This window comes from Sarcophilus harrisii, chromosome 2 (genome assembly GCF_902635505.1).
Source record: "Sarcophilus harrisii chromosome 2, mSarHar1.11, whole genome shotgun sequence".
Lineage (NCBI taxonomy): Eukaryota > Metazoa > Chordata > Mammalia > Dasyuromorphia > Dasyuridae > Sarcophilus > Sarcophilus harrisii.
Window position 1 is genome coordinate 56935289 of NC_045427.1, and position 21500 is coordinate 56956788.

Below are 21500 nucleotides of genomic sequence, written 5' to 3' on the forward strand. Positions count from 1 at the left end.
ATGATAATCAGATCTTGGAGGCTGGCAGTGGAACACAAATTCTGGTAGGTTTTGTCATGCCCCCAAAATTTTGAGTCGTCTCAGTAACAGATTTTGCTGTCCCAGGATGAAACTAGTAAGGAGAAGCTCGGAACTGGTAGACTACCATTAAGGAAAGAATTATTTTGCTATAACAATCTGTGAAACAAAAAAAGAACTGAAAATAGCCCTTAATCCTCTGTGGTCCCTTTTTGTAGTAATAATCAAGAAAAAGGCCCAAGAATTGAAGTTTTCAGGCACTTATAAACATTAATAACCATTGGGACTCTAATCATGTGAGAACCTTGTCCCCTGACCAAATCATAGTATTAGTGGGGAAATTGAATCCTGTTCATGTTGAATAAATGAATACAGAGTCCAAGGGGCTAAGTGTGGATCCAGAATGTGAACTTGGACAAATTGTTCGATAACCACAACTCTGCTGACACACTGAATAGAAGTGCAGACTGGGGCTCCTGAAAACGGGGTGTGGCACTATATCTCAGAGGGACAGAGGAGTTCCTGATCCCACCCATGGAAAAGACCCCCAGAGGGAATGAGGAACCCCAAAGCACTTTCCTGGTGACCTCCCTGGGAGGCAGTAAAGTCAGCCATGTCACACAAAGATCGAGGCAGGATTATATGCCGGGATCCTGAATCTATAGGGAAGTTGAAGATAAATAGGAGAGGAGAACAACAGAGGGAGGAGACTGTGCTTTATCATGAATCCCGAGACTATATCATGGAGCACTTGGAATCAGGCTTTGTAGGGCTCTTGATGTGAGAACACAGCAGAGAGAGGGCCATGAAGGTTACTACAGCTTATAAGCCATCATCTTTTGCAGAGAAGGAAGAAATCGAGAAATTCTATGAAGAATTTCTTGATTCTATGTAAAAAATAAAAGTCTTGATAAGCTATTCCAAATTAAATCACTATATACTTTGATTTTTAGTAACATTCTACACTCTGGCAAGTCAAGGAAAAGAAATGACCTTTTTGGCTAGGAATAGTGGCAGAGGATTAGGAGAGGCCATGTCACTGTCTGGGAGCCAGAAGTGCCCAGTTCTGCTCAGGAGACTCAGCAGGGAAGGGGCCAGTCTTCACCAAGGCTGCTCGGGGAAACAGGCCAGCATAATAGCACTCAGATGTTGCAGTACGCTGCTTAGGGATCCCGCAAGAGGTCAAGAATAAGAACTGCCTGTCTGTATGTCATCACTGTCTGCTTTCAGAAGAGTGTTTGGAGGCACTGGCCATTCATTGGGAGAGCTCAGTAATTTAAGTCAAAGTGGACACTGACTACATGTGAAGAGAGAGATAGGAAGCAACTGGTTGTCAGAATGAATGTCATTTCCCAGTCATTGCCCCAGCCTTGATATAGTAGAACAAAAATCAATACCAATACCAAAATCAATAAGAAAAAAGAAAAAGAAGAAAGGCCCTATATACGCCTCAATATTGTTAACAGCACTTTTTGTGGTAGCAAAGAACTGGACGTTGTTTTCTATTTAGTCCTCTGCTAGGGGTTGGCTAAACAAATATAAGGAATATCATGGAGTCTTACTTGCTCTAAGAAATAAGAAATATTTTAAGAGGATACAAGGAAAGACTATATGAACTGATGCAAAATGAAAAAATGATGCAAAATGAAGAGTGAAGAAAACATAACAGTGATTACAGCAATGTAAACAGATAAAACAGCCAACACAAAACAAAAATGAATATTGCAAAATTCTAAAAGAAAAGCTTGGCCATACTTCTTCCTCATACTCTCTGGTTGGGGGGAAGGATAGTCCACAGATGTGCAACATTGCATATATTGTCATGTTTTTCAATGCATTGATCAGTTTTATGATTTTTTTTCTTTTAAAAAACTACTGTTATAGGGGATGACTCTTTGAGAGAGAAGTAGAGCAGGAATATAGGGGGAAATTTACCCAATGCAAAAACAAAATATATCAATAAAAACATTTTTTATCAATTCCAAAATGGAAGAATAAAAGTAATATATGGTATACAGCTGAGGCAACTCTAAACTGTTTTAATAATATGCATAAAAGGGGCAGCTAGATGGTTCAGTGGATAGAAAATTGACCTTGAAATCAGAAGGACCTGAATTCAAATCCAGCCTCAGACACTAAATAGTTCCTAGCTGTGTGACCCTGGGCAAGTCACTTAACCCCAATTGCCTCAGGGGGAAAACATATATATAATATGTATGCATAATACTAAGAAATTTAGGAAAAGATCTCCTGTGTAGTAGACTATAGTAGAGGATTTATAGAAAAAACAGACAAAAGTTCTAACAGCTGAAAAGTAATGATTTGGTTGCAATCTTCACCTTTAAAGAGAATACTCACAGTGATGAACTCACAGAATGACAAGGAAGTGAATAGGAGAACCAGTCTTCCTGAGAATGTAGAAAGGCTTGCCCCCAGAGAAAATGGACTAGGTCAGAAATGAGTAGACAGGCCTAAGAAAGGGCACCCACTTTGGACTGGAGGAGTAACCTAGACTGGCATAATTAGGAAAAGGCGCCTGGGTGGTTGCTTTTCAGGCCGAACAGGAAGCAGCCCTGCATCAGGATTAGGCCCGGATCTGAGATACTATCAATATTGGGAATAATCAGCAAGCAGTTTTTATTATTATTATTATTACAGCTTTTTATTGACAACATATGCATGGGTAATTTTTCAACATTGACTCTTGCAAAACCTTCTGTTCTAAATTTTCCCGTCCTTCCCTCCACCCCCTCCCCTACATGGCAGGTAGTCCCATACATGTTAAATATGTTAAAGTGTATGTTAAATACAATATATATATATATATATATATACATATTTATACAGTTATCTCAGCAAGCATTTATTAAGGCATTCAGCTTAAGGGGAACTGGGGAAAGGCCTCCTGCACAAGATGCAACTTTTAGACTCAAGAAAGCCTGAGAACTAGGAGGTAGAAATGAAGAAGGAAATGGTTCCCAAGCAAAAGGGACAGCCAGCAAAAATGGCAAGTCAGGAGAGACATCACATACAAAACCCAGCAAGGAGGGGGCCAGAGAATGAGGGGGAGGGGCAGAATTATGGTGTAAAAAACTGAGGAGATGGGAAGGACTCTGAAGAGAAGATTTTACATTGGATCCTAGAAGTTATAGAATTGATTGAAAAAAGGAGTAACTTGGTTATATTTTTGCTTTAGCAAGATCTATTTAACAGTCAGTGGAGAGTGGACTAAAGTGGGGAGACACTTGAAGCAGGGAGACCCAGTAGAGGCTGTTGCAATCATCCAGGCCTTCAGCAGAGTCAGAGTAGAGAAATGGGGGATTGAAGGGAGATGTTTGGAAGGTTGGCGACTGAAGGGCCCCTGAGAAGGCCAGGATGGCACCCACTGCATCCCTGGCTTCAGCAGCTGTTCTCTGTGGGGTGAGAGAAGCAGGACTCCAGGCTGAAAGCCTGGGCAGCACCTTCAGCAGTGACACAGGAGTGAGGATGGGGAGAGTGGGGGGGAGCAGATGGGAATGAGATGCCCAGCAGATAAAAAAGTTTGAGGCCACAGGTCAGAACAGTTAGGAAGACCTTTGTGGGACTCTGGCTAAGACACTTAACCCTGCCTTCTCCAGTTTCCTTTACAAATTAAGCATCACTGGATCCAGAGGGGCAGAGGAGATCCCCAAGGGAGAGGATGGTGGGAAAGGAGACGAGGGGAACCCAGCCATGCTTAGCTGACAGGACCTGCCTGGAGACCCAGCAAGGGAGACAGAGGGAGGAAGGAGACCAGGAGACAACAGGCTTATACTCACAAGTCAGCCCCGGGCCTGGCACTGCCATGCTTGTGTTCTCCGTTCTGGGCAGTGCCTGCATGGAGCATACCCTCATGAAGAGCAGCCCGCTCAGGCCAGGCTCCGTCTGGGCTAACCCCACCTCAGGGCTCCTCTTCCAGGCCATTCCTGGGGAAGCTTGGTCACACTAGGAACAGTGGCCCCTGCGGCCTCCATTTACCAGTTGCCATGGTGGCATCTGCCCTGCCGAGGGCTCTTTCCCTGCTTTCTTGGGGTCTGCAAACTGGCCTCGCCTGGGTGAGAAAGTTCCCTGGTCCTTCTGGGCCCTCTTTTCCCCGGGCTTTGGAGGAACCTGGGCATCTGGCTGTGGAAAGCAGCAAGCAGCCAGGGCGGAGAGGGGAGAAGGGAAGCTGGGGTGTAACTGAGCAGGCTGGACGGCCTGGGGCACCCTCAGTTTCCCCTTTTGCACAATGGGATGGTTGTTCTCTGGGGCGTGAAGTCTACATCCCCTGACATCACCATTCATCATTGTGGGACCTTGGGTGGGTTGGATTCAGTGATTATAAAGTCCCTTCACACTTGGCCCCATAATGTCTCTGAGCCTCAATCTTCTCATTTCTAAAAGCCCTGGGTAGGATTAAATGATTTCCAAAGTCTTCCCTAACTCGAGGAAAGGGTAAGAGAGCAAGAGATTAAGTCCAGAGCACAGGCTAGAACAGGAGCAAGCCGAGTTCCTCAGATGAGACAGCTGCTTTCTAGGATTTTCCCATGTCCTCATTCTCCCACACACTGTCATTCTGACACTGCTGCCCAGGTCTTTTCTCTGGGGTAGTTCCCGGTATCCACCCTCCCGAGCTCATGTTGGAGCAGCACGCTGGACCAGGAATAAGACTCTGTGGCAGCCGGGCAACAAGAATAGAGCGCCCTCGGCTTCAGGAAACTCGGCTGACCCCGTTGGGCAAGGCCTGAAGGAATACTGCAGCGGGCTCAGCCCATGCGGAGAAAGACCAGGGAGGAACCCTAAAGATTACATACTCCATCCCATCCCCCACATGAGAAGAGGTGACCCCAGGTCACACAGGTTGTAGGTGGCAAGGCCATGATGGGGGGTTGGGGGGAACCACTTGGAGTACGCACCAGAGCAGGCAGTCCAAAGTGACCACCGAAAGAGGAGACATGGGTTTGAGGAGGAAGGTGGCTACTCAAATGCCCTGAGCTCAGGCCAAAAGGGCCCCACTCCATGGCTCCCGAGCGCTCCCCAAATGTGGGGCGGGCCAGTAGGGATGGAACAGAACAATCAGCTCATCTGCCCCAATGTTGTTTCTAGGCCTACCTAGAGTCTTTCTACAAGTTCTGCGCTTTGCTGGGGGGCACCACTGCAGATGCCATGTGTCCCATCCTGGAGGTGAGTGCCTCCTCGCCTCCCCGCCTCCCCCAGCTCTCTATTCTATGGTCCCAGGGAAGTCTTGACACTCAAGCCCTGCTTTTCCCCCTTAAGGCCACCCCCCAATGTCAGGGAATCATCCCAGAGGGAAGGGGAGTGGGGGAGCCAGGCTAGTCCCCATGGGGAGACTGGATTTACTAAAACAATCTGGTCCAGTGCTCACGAGTTTGCCATTCCAACCTCACTCCCAATGTGTGTTTGTCCATGCCAGTTTGAGGCCGACCGCAGAGCCTTCATCATCACCATCAATTCCTTTGGCACTGAGCTCTCCAAGGAGGACCGGGCCAAGCTGTTCCCACACTGTGGGAAGCTTTACCCTGAAGGCCTGGCCCAGCTGGCCCGGGCTGATGACTACGAGCAGGTCAAGACTGTAGCTGACTACTACCCAGTGAGTAGGGATGGGGGAGCCTCCCACCAGTGCCAGGGGCCCCAGCTCCCTCCTCACCCCTCCACCCTGAGAAAACAGTGAAACCCTTTTTTATTTCATCACCTTTCCTTCTCTCCCTTTCCTATCTTCCTATGCCGTTGGGCCGTTATCACTCAAGGCCTGGTTCTGACCTTCACTGGCTTCCTCTGCCACAGCTTCCTCCTTCCTATCTTGTAACCAGGGTCACCCCCTGCCTATCACCCTTCTCAGAACCACCTTCCCCCACTGAGATTTCCACCCTCCACATAACCCTCATTATTCTCCTTCTAGGAATACAAACTGCTCTTTGAAGGGGCTGGCAGCAATCCTGGAGATAAGACCTTAGAGGACCGATTCTTTGAGCATGAGGTAAAAGGATGTTCTGTGGCCCATCCCCCCTCCCCTCCCTACCAAAATACGGTTTTCCTGGCCCAAGGGAAAGGTGCTGGCCCAGGGCCGGGGGGCTGTTTGAGATGGGAACCTCTGCCTTCCCTGTTCTCGCCCTCCATGAGCCTCAGTCGGGGGTACCTGCCTTGGCCAGACGCCTCGGGCTCACCCCCTGCCTCTGCCCTGTCAGGTGAAGCTGAACAAGCTGGCCTTCCTCAACCAGTTCCACTTTGGCGTCTTCTATGCCTTTGTGAAGCTCAAGGAGCAGGAGTGCCGGAACATTGTCTGGATCGCTGAGTGCATTGCCCAGCGCCACCGGGCCAAGATCGACAACTACATCCCCATCTTCTAGCTCCCTCTTCTGACCCGTTTACTAGTCTTTGGCCATTCCGTGAGGCCCCCTGGGGAAGCACAGTGGGGTTCTGTGTATGGGCCCTTGTGGGCCCTTGGTACTGGGAAGGTGTATCTGTCACTGTCCTGGCTTGTTCCATATGCACCTAATGCTGATGAAGCAGGGCTCCCCCTTCTTTCCCTCCCCCACCCCTGCCCCCGACTCTAGCCTCAGGAACTATGTCAGGGCTGGAGTGGGGGCCTAGGAGCCTGGTATCAAAGCTGAGCCCCCCCCCCCCACAAGTAGCCTCAGTAACTTATGTGTTGTTAAAAACCCCCGTCCTGAGAGATGATACAGAGGTACCCCGTGCTGATGTTTACAGCTGTTAAAGGCGCCTGAGAAGCATGTGGTCACTTTGATACCCTCTTCTTCCCCCTCCTTCAGGAAAGCCAGCTCGACTGCCCCACAGGTTAGCTGGCTCTGCCAGCCCCTTTCCCCTTTCCCCACCCCCCCATGGAAAAGTGATAGCAGGTGTCAGAGGCAGGGGAGTACTCTGCATCGCCACCCCCCTCCCCAGCATACATGCACCATGCATATAGACACCCGTGCCCAGGCCTCTCCACCAGCACAAGCCAGGGCACTGGCTCTGGACACTAAGGAGTCTTTCCCTCCCCCCTCAGCCAGGAGGCTTTGGTACAGAGGTCGGGGGGCTGTGTAGGCTCTCCGCTACCCACTGGGGTATCTCTCTTCTCTCCAATTCACCCTGAGTTTTTGTGTTTCTCCTAACAATAAAGCTGCCCGTTCTGAGTCCAGTGTCTTGTTCTTTAGCTCTGCTCAAGGCATGTGGGCTCAATGTAAGCACTGCCCTCTATTGTGGTCCTCGGCTTGAGGATCTGAGACATCCGTTGGGCACCCCAGCCTCCTTTCTGAAGGTTCTGAGTCCATGGGATATCGAGAAGGGAAAGGTGTCCAACTCTGATGGAGCTTCCTTGCCTCCCTCCCCAAACCAGTTTAAGATGGAGATCCCTCATCCGCCATTACACTTTGTCCCTGAGAAAGGGCTTTTTCCCCAGAGCCAGGACCATTTCACTGTTGTGATTTGTCCTGTAGCGAATGCTCACCTCCTGTGCCTGGAGCAAAGACCAAAGGTCTCAGGAAGCTGTAGGCTAGGGCTGGGGGGCAAGCCCTGCCTCTGGCCTGGAGAGTAGGGTTGTCAGTGGCTAGCCAAGGGCAAGGACTCGAGCACCTCCCCTGCTACAAGATAGAGACAGGAAAGACCTGTCAGTCTGGCTCTGTCCTCCCCACCCTGAAAACACCTCACCTGGCATCGAGCTGGGCACAAGCTCTACCAAAAGGGCCCTGATGCCCACAAGAAGTTGGGCACCTGGGTTAAGAGCAAGGCTTGATAGAGAACCTTCCACAATCTTAATGGGAAAGGATCTAGCTAACCCCCATTTCCCCTTACCCTCTACAAGAACCACACTCCCAACCCCACCCAGAGCCTGGATGTCCTCAGGCACCAATCACCAGTGTCTCATGGCCCCCGTCACAGCAGACCCCCCCCCCTCCAGATCGGGAGCATCAGGCTTGCCCAGTTACACTTGGACAGTGGAGCCTCTGGGATTCCCTGCCAGTGTTATTTACTGAGTGCCCCAGGTACCCAGGGATAGGGAGGCAGAGTGGAGGCCAGAACACTTGGGGTCTGGTCCTCTCCCTGATGCACAGGGCACCATGACCACCAAGTGCCCCATCTTGGGCTGCTGAGGAACTCAGATCTGAACAGATTGGTAAAAGGGTCTTCTGATGCTGGCTTCCTCCCCCTCTCCTCTGTGGCTGTTCCATGAGAGGCTGAGCTTGGGTGGTCCCAGCCTGCCTAAGTGCAGGGAGAGGCTGGTCCTCTAAAGAGACAAGTCCTGCTAAAGACTGTGCAGTGGATTCTCGGTGCTAGGGGAGATGGGAGAAGCCCTGCCTTGCTGCAAGCTAGCCAGCACACCCACAAACCCTGGTCCTTAGAATCCTAGTCCCTCCTGTAAGGCCGGAGACAGCCTCAGTGTCACTCACGACCCTGGGAACACGGCCATCAAAAGTGGACAAAGCAGCTGCTCCCTGGGCAAGTCACTTCATCCTGATTGCCAGGAAGGAGGGAAGGAAAGAGAGGGAGGGAAGAAGGAAAAAAGGGAGGGAAGGAGGAAGGGAGGGAATGGAGAGGAGAGAAAGAAAGAAAAAATGCTCGGACCACTTGTAGGAGAAATAAAAATTCCAGTTTATTCATGTATTTTCAAAGTGACAATCAGTTGGGAGGCGGGGTGGTGGAGAGGATACAGCCGAGCCTGCAGCTCTAAGGAAGGGTTCTAATTCTTGAGCCAGCCAAGATGTGGTTGGAATTAACCCTTCAGATCCCAGCACCTCGGAAAACCTTCCTTTCGCGGAGATTCGGCCAGGCCCAGCCTTGGGGTCCCTCCGGCAGCTCTGAGGGCTGGGTGCAGAAGAAGGCTCCGGAGACACCGCCGTGGAAGGGGCCACTCGGCCGGAGACAGGGCAACATCTGGATTTGCCGGCCGTGCCCACACGCTGAATCGGGAGGCGAAAGGAGGCTTGGAAGGGACCTTCCAGGGAGGATATGGAATCCAAACCGGCTCCTTTATTAGAAGGAAAGGGCTCGGAGGGGGATGCAGCGTCCAAGGTCCGCGGGGAGAGGGAAGGAAAGCTGAGCTTCGCACCGATCTTCTGACTCCCGGGTCTCTCCCGAGCGCTCTCCCTCACCCCCGCCGGGTCCGGGGCAGGCGACTCCCCCGCGCGGCCCTGGCCACTGTCCCGCGGTCACTGGGATTTGGGCTGGCTCTGGGTGAGGGCCGGCGGCCGCAGGGCCCGGGGCAGGGGGTGGCTGATGAAGAACTCCTGCAGGAAGCGGCGCCGCATCCCCTCGGGCAGGTAGTAGTGAATGAAGTACATGAGCCCCAGGCCGCGGCCGGGGTAGTAGCGGCCCTGGGGCCGGGCGGCCAGCAGCGCGTCCGTGATGGCCTCCACCACGGGGCTCAGGTCGGCCACGGCCAGACGTAGGGTGCGCAGGAACTGGCCGTGCGTGTGCTCGATGTAGTCCTCTCCGTAGGCCTGCAGCAGCTCCCCGGGCAGGCTGGCCACCAGCAGCCGCTTCCGCCTCTCCCAGAGGCCGGGGTCCTCCATGGGCGCTGCAGGGGCCGCGGCAGGGGTTGGGCCGGGCCCCCCACGCCCAGAGCCACCCCCCCGGCATCAGATGCGGGCGCTGGGAGGCCCCAGACATCCCCCAGGCCGATCCCCCCCCCCCCAGGAACATCCCTGAGGTCGGAGCCCCCAGCCTATCTACCTGTGCGGGGTCCCCTAGCCCTCCCAGACCCCACCCCCCGCGTACAGAGCGCCCCTCCCCTCCAGGAGCCGACTCTGCCAGCCCGGCCCCGCCGTCAGCCGCCCATCGGGCTCGCACCTGTCTTGAAGCAGCCCGGCTGGATGACGCTGACCTTCACCCCCCAGGGGAGGAGCTCGCTGCGGAACGTGTCCATGAGCAAAGCCATAGCTGCCTTGGAGGCCCCGTAGGCGGCCAGGCAAGGATACGGCATGTCTCCTGGTGGGAAAGGACCCGCGTGTGTCGGAGCGGGAAGGCCGGCGCGGGGACCCCGGCCCTCCGCCCCCTCCTCCCGCCGCCGGCGCTGACCCTCCCGCCCCCCCCACAGTGACCCTCCCGCCCCCCACCCACGGTGACCCTCCCACTCCCATCCCCCTCGGCGCTGACCCTCCCTACCTGCCGGGCTGCCCACGGTGACGATGCGGCCCCGGGAGCGGCGGAGCAGCGGCAGCAGCCCTTTGGTCAGCTCCAGAGCGCCGAAGAAGTTGATCTCCATGCAGCTGCGGAAGGTGGCCACTGGGGACAGCTCCACGTCGGCCACTATGTCATTGTAGCCCGCGTTGTTCACCAGCCCCCAGAGCCCTGCACCGGAGGAGGATGGTCACGGCCAGCCTGGCCTTCCCGCCCCCCCCCCCCAGCCACCCCCCAGGCTCCGGCCCACCTGGGGGGCCCTTCCCTTCCCCATCCTTCTCGGCTAGTCGCCTTACACGCTCGATGGCGCCTGCGCAAAGCCACCCCACCCCACATCCTCCCCGTTTCCCGGACCCTCTCGCTCTCCAGGCCTGTGGGTCGCACCCGCGCTCCCACAGATGCGATGATCAGCTCTCCAGCTGCCCCCTGAGCCCCCTGCAGACACACACTCCCAGCCAGCGTCCCACGGGCATCTCCAACTAACACTGGCCAAGATGGGATTCGTATCTTCCTCTCCAACTCACTTGTTTACCCTTGCGGGTGCCCAGGTCCCTAACCTCCTCCCTTCCCCTCACAGCTTTTACCCAGTCTGGGGCCGTCCCCTCTGCCTCCTCAGCATCCCCGGAGTCTGTCCCTGCTCCCTAGTCCCGCTACAACCATCCTAGTGCATCCTGTCCTAACTTCTCTCCTCACCTGGCCTATTACAGTAGCCCGACTTGGTCCCCCGACTTCTACACAGCTACCAAACTAATCTTTCTGTAGCTGGACTCTGATCGTGTCACTGTCTTGCTCAAGTACCTTCAATGGCTCTCCATGCCTCTAGGATCAGACACAACTTTTCTGTTTGGCATTTAAAACCCTCCCCAAGTAGCCCTAGCTTATCTTTCTCACGTCCCAAAGTCTTAGGATAGTTTTAAGGTTTCAGAGCCTAAAGCTACACTAAGACTTTGGGAACATCCCTTCAGTCTCTCCTTTCTAGCCAAATTGGTCTGCTCTTCCACTTCCTTCTTTGATTCCTTTGCAGAGGCTATTTTCCCCAGCTTGAAATGGTTTTCCTCTTTACCTCCGATTCCTAGAACCCATAACTTCTTTCAAGGCTAAGCCAAAGTCATTTGGGAGGCCTTCCCTTGATTGCTTTAGCTGTGAATTCTCCCCCCCCCCAATTACTTTGTATTTATTTCGCATATGTCCTTCATTTACTGCATCTGTGAACATACTGTACAACCATTTCCAGGAAAGGGTAAGCTCTTTGAAAGTGGGGACCATCTCACTTCTTGTATTGGAATCCATATCCCTGAGCACTATCTATATTCTCTATATCCAAGACAGAGTACGCATTTCATGAACCCTGGTTGATTGATGGGCTTAACATTCCCTAATTCAGCCCCTCCACTGGTGAGTCCACTCCTGACCCGTCCTTCTTCTCCACCTGCCCTCCACCCTTCGTTTTCTTTTCTCCCAAGATCACAAAAGGGAAAGACTGACCAGAGCGGGTAGTTTGGGCCTTAGTGAGCTCCAGAGCACGGGTGATGTCCCCAGGTTTGGTCAGGTCCATCTGCAAGAGGGTCAGGCGGGAGGAACAGGAGGCCCGAAGCTCCCGGGCTCCTTTGCCCTCTGGATCCAATACCGTAGCCAGTACGGTGAAGCCCATGGCATCCAGCCTTTTGGCTGTCTCCTTCCCAAAGCCCGAGTCACATCCTGTGGGACAAGGAAAGAATTATTACTGAAGGGGCAGAGCTGGCAGCTTCTAGCATTCGAGGTTTATATGGGTGTAGGACATATGGTTCTGGTGTCCACTGGCCCCCATCCCCAGCAGTCTTCTCCACAGCAAAAGATAGCATTTATGACAGTCCAAAAGAGAGCACCTTACAAACATCTCATTTGATCTTCGCAATCACTCTGAGAGGTGCTATTATTATCCCTGCATTACGGATGGGGAAACTGAGGTAGGCAGCAGTGACATGATTAGCCCCCAGACCCTTCCCTATAGCATTCTCCATGCTTCCTGATCAAAGGAACACCCACTCTTTTTAGGTCCCCACAGTGTGGGCTTTCCACCCCCCTCCCCAGAAGAGCTAGATCCAAGGCTGGACTTGAACTCAGGCCCTCCTAACTCCAGCGCCAGTGCTCTATCCATTGCACTGCTGCTGTGGCCAAACCCCTACCACCAATGCAGATCCCTGAAGCACAGAGGGGACTGTCAGCTGCCCTGCTTCGGGACTCTTTATGGCCTTTAGGATAAAGTGCCAGGTTCTTGGCTCAGCATTTAAAGCTCCAACATTCCTTGCCATGCTCCCCCCCCTTGCTGTTCTGTGAGTGGCATTCCATCTCCACCTGCCATGACTTGCATTGGTCACAAGCCCTTCCTGGAATGCCCTCTGCCCTCACGCGGGCTTCCCTCAAGTCATGTCACCTTCCCCATCCCCTCAGCTGCCCATATTCTCCTCCGCCAAAATTTGGGGTCTCATATGTTGTATTTTTTTATCTAGGATCACACTGGGAGCTGGATAGGCCTGTGGTCAGGAAGAGCAGAGTTAACATCACGCTATGTGACCCTGGGCCGGTCATTATATTCCCCAGTGCCCAGCATAGTATCTGGTGAGACCAGGTACACCCAATAGCAAGTCAGAGCTGGAAGGCACCTTAGACATCATCTATCCCTTCCTCTACAGATGAGGAAACTGAGTCACAAGGAGGAGAAAGATTTTTCAATTCAGCGTTCTTATGTCTGTATAACATTATCCCCAGGAAAACAATGTCTTCCTGCCAGAAGCAGGCCAGTCTCTCTTTCGCTTCTCCCTGTATCCAAAGGAGAATTAGGCATTCTGAATTCCTCATCCTGCCCCTCACTGACCAGAAGCAGGGCATGATGGGAAGCAGAGAGGACAAGGTCTTGGTAGGGAGGAGAGAAGGCACTCATTAAAAAGTCCCAGGCCAGCCTGACGGCTTCCCCCTGGGGACCTAAAGACTACAGCTCTGGCCTGTGTCACTCTCTGCCATGGCCATGGAGATGGGAGAGTGGAGAGCTTAGGAGCCACTGAGCTGGCCCCAAACCGACGGACCCTCCTCTACATATAGCCCCCTCCATGGCTCCTGACCAAAGGAGCCCCGACTCTTCTGGGTCTCCACAGGGTAGGTCTTCTACCCCCTCCCCAGAAGAGCCTGGCCAGGTACAAGAGGGACAAAGTCTGGCCAAACCGAGTAGGGCTGAGAGCTCACACATATCCAAGGACTTCTGTGAACAACACACAACTGGGCAACTCAGACCATTTACTTGTACCTCAGCGCGTGTCCACACACGTAGCATACACTCTCCACCACCACCTTCAGACATAATTGCTTCCTAATGGGTCTTCCTGTCCCCACGTATTCAGAATAAGCTCCAAATTATTCTCCTAGGGTCTTTCTCCCCCTCCACCCCCCCCCAGCCCCTCGGGACAATGCCTGGAACAAAGATGCTTAACTAATGCTTGTGGGCCTTCCCGATGCACAGTTCTAATCCTGTCACTCCTGCTCAGATCCTTTCTGCGGTTCCCCCTTGCTCAGAGGATACAGCGTCATTATCTCAGCTTTGCATGGAAACTTCCCCAGCCTGAGCGCATCCTACCCCCCCCCCCCCATTCATTATCCACCAGAGTTTCTGAGAGTCGCAGAACCAGGGCCCAAAGCCAGAGGTCCTGCATGCGAGTCTCCGCGTTTCCGCCGAAGGCCCCGGAATGAGGCGCTTTCAGAGCCGCGATTCCGGTCTCTAAGATGAGGCGGAGGAAGCTGAGATGGTCTTTAAGCTTCCTTCCCTGCGGACAGCGCTGTGAATGAGCTCTTTGGCGGCGCCCCGGCAGCCTCCTCGGGGCGGAGGGGAAGCACGGTCCTGGGCCTGGTCTCTGGTTCCCTGCTCTGGCCCAGCTGGTCCCGGCTGAGTCCTACGGGGCCTCTCCGGGCCGATGTCCAGCTCGGGGCTTGGCCGGGACGGAGGAGGGGAGGGAGGGGGAGAAGGCGCAAGGACAGCCAGCGAGGAGGGAGGGAGGGAGGAGGGGGGCGTGCGGACGGACACTGGGGGGGCCCTTAGATCTGGGAAAGGAACGTACCCCGCTTTTGGAGCTGCCCCGGGAGGTTCGGGCCGGGAGGGGGGCGGGTCCTCGGCCCCACCTGGGGTTCCCAGAGGGAGACCCCGCCCGCCCCCTTCCCCGCATGGCAGGGCCGGACCCTTCCAGCCTTGACCCCGCTCCCCCTCGGCCCTCGCAGCCCCGCCTCTCCTTGCCTCCCGCCACCGTCTGGCCCCTCCTCCCGGCCAGGCTCCGTCTGGCTCCCGCCCCGCCCCTCCCGTTACCTCGGGAGAACAAAGCCAGGCTCAGGGTTACCCAGAGCTTTGTCTGGGGCCCGGCGGCGTGCGGGGCTGCCACCGGCCCCTGGGAGCCCCGGGGAGGGGCCGGCCCGAGGCGGCGCGGAGCGGGCCCCCGGCGCCCCGTCCCTGGCTCCCGGCGGGGGGGCTCTCACTCTGGGCGCTTTTCTGGGCACGTCCCCCGTGTGCGGCCGCCGCAGGACGCGCCGTCGGCCTATCGGGGCATGAGTGTGCGAGGAACGCGGACTCCGGGGGGCCCGGCCCATCCCGCCCGCACCCTGCGTCCCAGAGCCGGGGGACCGAGGCCCGGAGCCCAGGGCCGCCCGAGCTCCTCCACAGCCCCCCCTGCCTCGCGCCCGCGGGTGTCCCTGCCCACAAGCCGGGCCCCTCTCCGTGCGCCCCTGCCCAAACGTCCGCGCGGGAGTGAGCGTGTGTGTCTGGGAGAGCCCGACCGTGCGGGGGCAGAACCAGGGTGTGCAGGGATGGAACAGCTCCCTAAGGGGGGCCGGGCTCCCTTCCCTCCTCTCCCAAGGGAGGCCTCCCGGGTCCTGCCCTCCCCCCTGGCCCATTTGGCCGCGCAGAGGGGGCAGCTGGCCCGCCCCCGCCCGAGGTTTGTGTGCCTGGCCGGTGGGTCTTGGGTGCACAACTGAGGTTGTGGAGGAGTCCCTGCCAGGTGGGAGGGGGGCGAGCGGACCCTCTCCCACTCCCCCTCCAGCACTGGGAGCAGTTACCCGGCTCAGGGGGGTCTCTCTGATCTCCTTCATTAGCCCAGGTAAGGGGAGGTGAGCTCCGGAGAGGAGAGAACCCCAACTTTAAAGCAGGGAGAGAGTCTCAGGCACAAATGACAGAGCAGAGAGAGGACTTTAGAAACATCCACTTCAACCCCCTCACTTGGGTCATAAAAGGGAAGGGAGGTGAGAGCAGGGAAGCAGGATGTCAGCCTGGGGTAGCCAGATGCCGCCCCGGGAGGGCTCCTCCCTGTGGACCAGAGCTCTTCCCTCTCTCCCTCAGCTGGGACGTGGGAGCCTGGCCCCAACATCGCCCTGTCTCCAATACCCACCACCTTGGAATCAAGGAGACAGACGCTTCGAGATCCCGGGGGCAGCTAAAGTAGACAGTGCCAAGCCTGGAGTCGGGAAGATGAGTCTTCCCGAGTTCAGACCTGACCTCAGCCACTCCTCAGGCTAGGTGCCTTGGGCAAGTCACTGAACCCCATTTGCCTCAGTGTCCATATCTGTATAATGAGCTGAAGAGAGAAGAGGCAACTATTCCAGTATCTTTGCCAAGAAAAACCCCAAGTGGGGTCAGGAAGAGTCAGACAGAACTTAAAAAATGAATGAACAACAACAAAGAGGCCTCTGAGCCTTGTTTCTCACGGACCTGAAAGGAAATAGATGGAAAGGATAAGGGATAAGTGCTCCATACCCTATCTTCTAGTCGTGTAAGGGATCAGATGAGTCCCCAGATGTCTGTGGCTCTTCCAGGTCAGCTGGACTTCTCTTAAACCTTCTACATCTCTAGGTATTGGTCTGGACCAGAAATCCCTTGGAGTAAGGAATTCCCTCTGGGAAAATTCCCTTCACTACCACAGCTCACCACCTCCACTCAAACTCCGAATCTGACAGAGTTGTCCAGCCCCCTCCTCACAGCAACCCCCTAAGGAAGATAGCTATTATTATCCCCAACAGTCAATGGGATTGCTGTAATGTGGTTTAAGCTACACCTACTGATTCCAGCCCCAGGTTCTACAGACGGGCAAAGTTGGTTTCCCATAGGGATGAGTCCCCAGAAGGGAAAAAGAGGTGGAAGGAAAACTTTACAATGCCCTCCATACAGCCTGGGAAATACATGGGCAGAGAAAGGGGGTCTGGCTTGGATACTGATGAAGAGATTCCCTCCCTACTTTTTCCTGAGCAAAGAAAAAATTAATTGCATCAGCAAAGGGGATTTAAGGGCAAACTTCCCGACTATGCTGCCAGTCCATGAGGTAGGGCTTCTATCCAGGAGGCTCTCAAAATAGGTTTCAGTCAATTGTGAAAGACTCAGCTACTCTCCTTAAGACAATGATCCAAGACAATTCCAAGGATCCATGATGAAAAAAGCTATCCAGGGAGAGACCCGATGAACTCTGGATGCAGACTGAATGCATACTTCTTTTCCTATCTTTATTTTATTGTTTTCTTTTGTTTGGTTTTCTTTTGCAACATGGAAATATGTTTTGCATGACTTTACACATATAATTGAAATCAAGTTGTTTACCTTCTCAAGATTAGGGAGGGATGGGAGAGAGTGAATTTGGAACTCAATTTTTAAAAATTGTTATTAAAAGATTTTTACATGTAATTGGATAATATCTTATGAAATAGTAAAAAAAAAAAAAAATTTTTTTTAAAAAAGTAGGATGCAGGATTGGTGCTGGAGATCCCATAGAAATGGACTCCCAAGGAAGAGAGTAAGTGGGTCTCAGTGGAGCTCCCTATACATATACTCAACCTCCAGGGCTAGATTTCTAGAAGCAAGCAATTCATCCCCATACCACACCCCCATCCATGCTGCTGATCTCTATTGGGAATCCTAGCCAAGCCAGAGTTTCTGGAAGTTAACATTTCTACCCAAACTCATAGGACCACCTCAGTCTACCAAGCTCTTCCAAATGTGCAGACTCTTACTTCTCACTTCTCCTTTTCTCTCTCTCATTCCCCTCCTGAAGAGGCTGCTAGCATCTGGTAATGTTGAATTAGAAAGGACATCAGAAATCCTTCCTGAATAAGGCCTTTTACAATATCTTCAACAAGCAACCATCCCCTCTACTTAAGTATCTCCCTTGACAAGCAACTCATTACTTAGCAAGGCACCATTTTAGGACAGCTCCAATCTTTAGGACCCCAAGGTCTTACCAGCATCCCTGCCTCCAGCTCTCCTTCCCCCCCCCCCATTCCAGAGCACACTCTACTTCAATTCCATTCAATTAACAAACATTTATTACGTATCTATCATGTACAAAGGCAGGGTGCTTGCTGAGGATGCAAAAACAAATTAATACTACTTGCTTTCAGGGAGCTTACATTCCATTCTCAAGCTTCTGCTCCAAATCTTTCAATGGCTCCCCTCTGCCTAAAAGATAAAAGTTCAAATCTTTTCACTGGGCTTTCAGGGCTGTCTACATCCTGTGTCTTTTCAACCTTGTATTTCTCCGCTCCTAAAAATCTTCAGCCACAACCCAATCTCGCAACTGCTTATTCCCAGAATCATAAGATTTATGGATAGAATGAACCTTAGAATTCATCCAATATTTGAACCCTTCTCTGACTCAAAGCCCAGTACTCTTTCCACCACACAACATGGTTTCCTTCTTCCCCTCATAACAGATCAGGTATCCCTTGCCCCACTAAGGCCTGAGTCCCTGGAGAGGGTACCCAGAAAACATAGGAGGGCAGCTGACAGATCAGGCAGCACTTGAAAGGAAGAAGTAGTCTCCTTGCCCCAGAGGTCTGAGGCCAACTGGAGAGCCCTGTCCTTTATCATCTTCCTCCATCCACCCACCCCCAATCCTAGTCAAGGATGAGGGACACTGTGAGCTGGTTCTCCATAGTCCTTCTCATCACCTCAGGCATTGAGAGCCAGTGCCAGTCTGACAGGAAGAAGAAAAGTCCCTTGGGCCCTCTCCCCTTCCGTGTCTACTCCCCCTTTCTGTTGATAGATTTATTCCCATCTCCAAACAAAGGAAGCTCAGCTCAGCCCAGAGTCTAGGAGGCACCTGAGCCCCCTGCTCAACCTCCTCCCAGGCCTCTGCCCACTCTTGGCCACAAACACAGGCCCTGATGGCCTTGGGGGTTGAGGTGCAGTTCTTATTTCTCCCACACAAATCCCTGACCCATCTCTCCCCACTGCTCCTCAGTCCTCACTCACGATAAGGTATCACTGAGACAACCAAGAATCCTGCAGCTGTCATCCCAGCTGCCCTCCCCCTCAAGTCTGGGCACCAGGCAGGATTGGGGGGAACATGGAGAGTTGGAAAACTAGGTGTAAATCCCACCTTCCACCAAAAAACTCAAGTGAACCTAAGCAAGTAATTTCCTTTCCTCAGTTATGATGCTCTAAATCATATGAAGCTTCAGCTTTCTCACCGTCAGCTACAAAGCCCAGAGAGACATCACTAATTCTTCTGCTTCCCCCACCTTGGATTTGCCCTCTACATTCATCTCCTACCTCACTTCCTAAGAAGGCTGAGCACCCCAGAGAACAGAAGAAACAGCACCCAGTGAAGTGAACATCACAAGAAGTGTCTTTGGTAGTCGGGGGGTCAGAGCCCCGTGTGCCAGGCAGGAGTAACCTCAGCCTAAGAGTCCTCCTCATTCTTCCACTCACATCTAGACAACCTATGATCCCTTGCCTCCCCTTCTCTTCCCATAGGTCACGGAATGGAGGAGATGGACAAGCCAACTTCCCAGACTCATCCAGTTCCATCATTCTAGGTCCTAGGGCCCTTCCAGTCTATGATTCTTATGGGGTCCAGAAATACCCAGAAGAATGTATATGTATGCATGCAGATACGTTCACACAAGTAACCCAGAGTCCCTTCCCAAACAGGAAGTTTACTGTGTCTGTGCATCCCTCCATGTTTCCCTCTTTTTGGACAGCATCTAACAGACTCCAGAAATGCTGGAGAGCTAAGTGTTAAGAAAGTGAGATCCTTAGTTTTGGTCTCCAAACTGCTCCTCATGTGAGCTCCTGCTATATTCAAGCTAGCAGAAACAGCCCTTAATTTACAGATGAGGAAACTGAATCCCAGGTGAAGGGAAGTGAGATACACACAGGTGGTAAACAGCGAAAGGCTGACTCCAATTCCAATATCCTTTCCGTGGACTTAGTTTCCCTTGTTTTCTTTCGTTTGCCAGCCTGGAAGCAATAACATTCACCCGCAACCTTCTTCTGATTCAGAGGGCACCACCCTCAGCACCGTTTTTCTTGATCGTGGGCACTACCAAATGAAAGGGAGTCACTGGTTCCATGCCCACCAAGACTTAGTGTGTGGAGACTGAAACCCCCCCAAGTTCACCCCACCCAATGACAGTTTCAGGGTCCATTAAGCCGGAGCAGAAAGTTTGGCATCAGGCACCCACCACGACTCAGCGGCATCCCATCACTGGGACAACAGGCTCTCTAACCAAAGCACCTCAGCCACTGTCCAGCTTTCCTGCTCCGCGCCCCTCCCCAGCAGGTAGGGATTTTAATTAAGGAGATCCGAGAGGGCGCTCGGTGGAGGGGAGTCTCTCTCATGCACGGGCAGAGTAGCTTTGGGTACCTCTGGTGAGCTGTGCCCACTGGTCTGGAGAAAGCATTAGGACCGTGGTCTTTAGACCTGCAAAGGACTTCTCCTCACCTATTTTAATCCTCTTACCTTACAAATGAGGAAACTGAGGCACAAAGAGTTGCCGTGCCTCGCCCCAGCTCACACCTACTAAAGTACCGAAGTTAGGATTAGAATCCAGATCTTTTGACTCCAGATTTCCGAGACGCCGCCGTCTCCCCGCAAGCGGTCCGTTGCTCCCCCTCCTGCTTCGGGCCCCTCGGGACCTAGCCACTTGGCTGCCGCCGGGTCCGGTGGGGAGGGGGAGGACAGCCTGCGCCCCCGAGCGCCACACCCACTCCTGCGCCTCCCACTCACCAGTGATGAAGACCACCTTCCCCGCCACGGGCAGCCTGGGCCGCCGAGCCAGGCGGGACAGCACCAGCCAGCCCGCGCAGGCCACCACGGCCACCCCGGGCAGCGTGGGCAGCAGGCGGCGACACAGCCAGTCCAGCAGGGCTAGCATTGCCAGGGCCCCGAGCAGCGCGCGGCTCAGGCGCAGGTCGGAGCGGAGCATCTGGAGCAGCGCGCGGCTGGCCACCAGGAGCCACGCGCAGCTGTAGGGCCAGCGCTCCATGGCCCGGGGCTGCGTCGGGTCCGAGCCGCGCCGGGCCGGGGAGGGAGCGAGGGCAGAGAAAGGGAGCGAGGGCGCGAGGGAGAGAGAGAGGGAGGGAGGGAGGGAGGGGGAGGACCGAGGGCCGGAGGGTCCAGCCAGGCGGCAGGACGCACTCACTCCCTCTCTCTCTCTCTCTCAACTCGCCCTCGCCCGCTCCCCCAGAGCTTTATAAAGGACAGAGGGGGCGGGGCCGAGGGGCGGAGCGGCCCGGGCCATCCGACCCCCCACCCGGGCGGCCTCGGACGCCCGGGGCCGCGGGCCCGCCTCCCCTGCCCCCCCCCAGCCCCCCGCGGGCCGACCGAGCCCGGGCAGGTGCCCCCCTCCCCTTCCCCCGGCTCCTTTCCCCTCCCAGCCTAGGAGCTGGTGGCCGAGCCCGCCCCCGGCCCTGCGCCCCAGCCCGCCCGCCCGGCCGCCTCCCTCCCGCTCCCAGCCGGCCCCGCCTCCGCCCGCAGGGCTCGGCTCGGCTTTCGAAGAAGCCGGAACAAAGTTGACTGGAGGAGTTAGCTGTCCCACCGGGCCCAGCCCGGCCCAGCCCGACCGGAGCTGTTGGGCCACCGCTTCCTCCGAGCTTCTCGCCCTTCGCGCTCCGCCCGCCGCCGTGCCGCCCGCGGGCACCTGGCGCTCCGGACCGCCGCGAGTGCAGGCGGGAGGGATCTGTCCACAGCACCTAGCGGGCGGACCTCGCGGCCGGGGGACCCTGGCATCCAGCCCCCAGCACCACCTTTTGTATTCGGAGCGCCCCGGGCGCTGGTCAGGACGTTGCTCTGAGCCCGGCGTGGAGTTCTCCCCCATCCCCCGCTTCCTTTACCGGGGTCCCCACACGGTCTCTCTCCCCCCCACACACCCTGCACACACTTTGACTCAGTGCCCCCGCACACACCCACAGCGCTCACGCACACGCTCGCTCCCTCTACTCTTCCATCTCTTTTCCTCCCTCCTTTCTTTCCTCGATCCTGTCCTGTGCCTCTCCTCTTTCCTTGCGCCTTTCTCTTCTTTCTCCCCCCCTTTCACTTCCCCTCTCTTCTTTCCTTTGTCTTTCTTTC

General features: G+C 54.5%; 2 protein-coding genes across 3 annotated transcripts in view; one reads left to right on the plus strand and one right to left on the minus strand.

The window, feature by feature from the left end:
* ATP6V0D1 (ATPase H+ transporting V0 subunit d1) overlaps positions 1–7170 on the plus strand; it is a 100345-nt gene extending 93175 nt beyond the window's left edge. Inside the window, exons 5-8 of one of the 2 annotated variants that reach the window (XM_003758398.4) lie at positions 5122–5199; positions 5450–5626; positions 5936–6013; positions 6222–7170. In XM_003758398.4, coding sequence (XP_003758446.2) covers positions 5122–5199; positions 5450–5626; positions 5936–6013; positions 6222–6383 — 495 coding nt within the window. In that variant the 3' untranslated portion in view covers positions 6384–7170. The remainder of the gene's footprint in view (positions 1–5121; positions 5200–5449; positions 5627–5935; positions 6014–6221) is intronic. The other variant, XM_023495044.2, reaches the window with a different exon arrangement.
* A 1392-nt stretch (positions 7171–8562) lies between these two features.
* Positions 8563–20609, minus strand: HSD11B2 (hydroxysteroid 11-beta dehydrogenase 2). The gene is made up of 5 exons (XM_031950283.1): positions 20160–20609; positions 11638–11850; positions 10138–10323; positions 9823–9960; positions 8563–9550 (listed from the first exon to the last, which is right to left on the minus strand). Exons 1-5 carry the CDS (start codon positions 20416–20418, stop codon positions 9183–9185), a joined length of 1164 nt encoding a protein of 387 aa, XP_031806143.1. The 5' UTR covers positions 20419–20609; the 3' UTR covers positions 8563–9182.
* Positions 20610–21500: the final 891 nt, after the last annotated feature.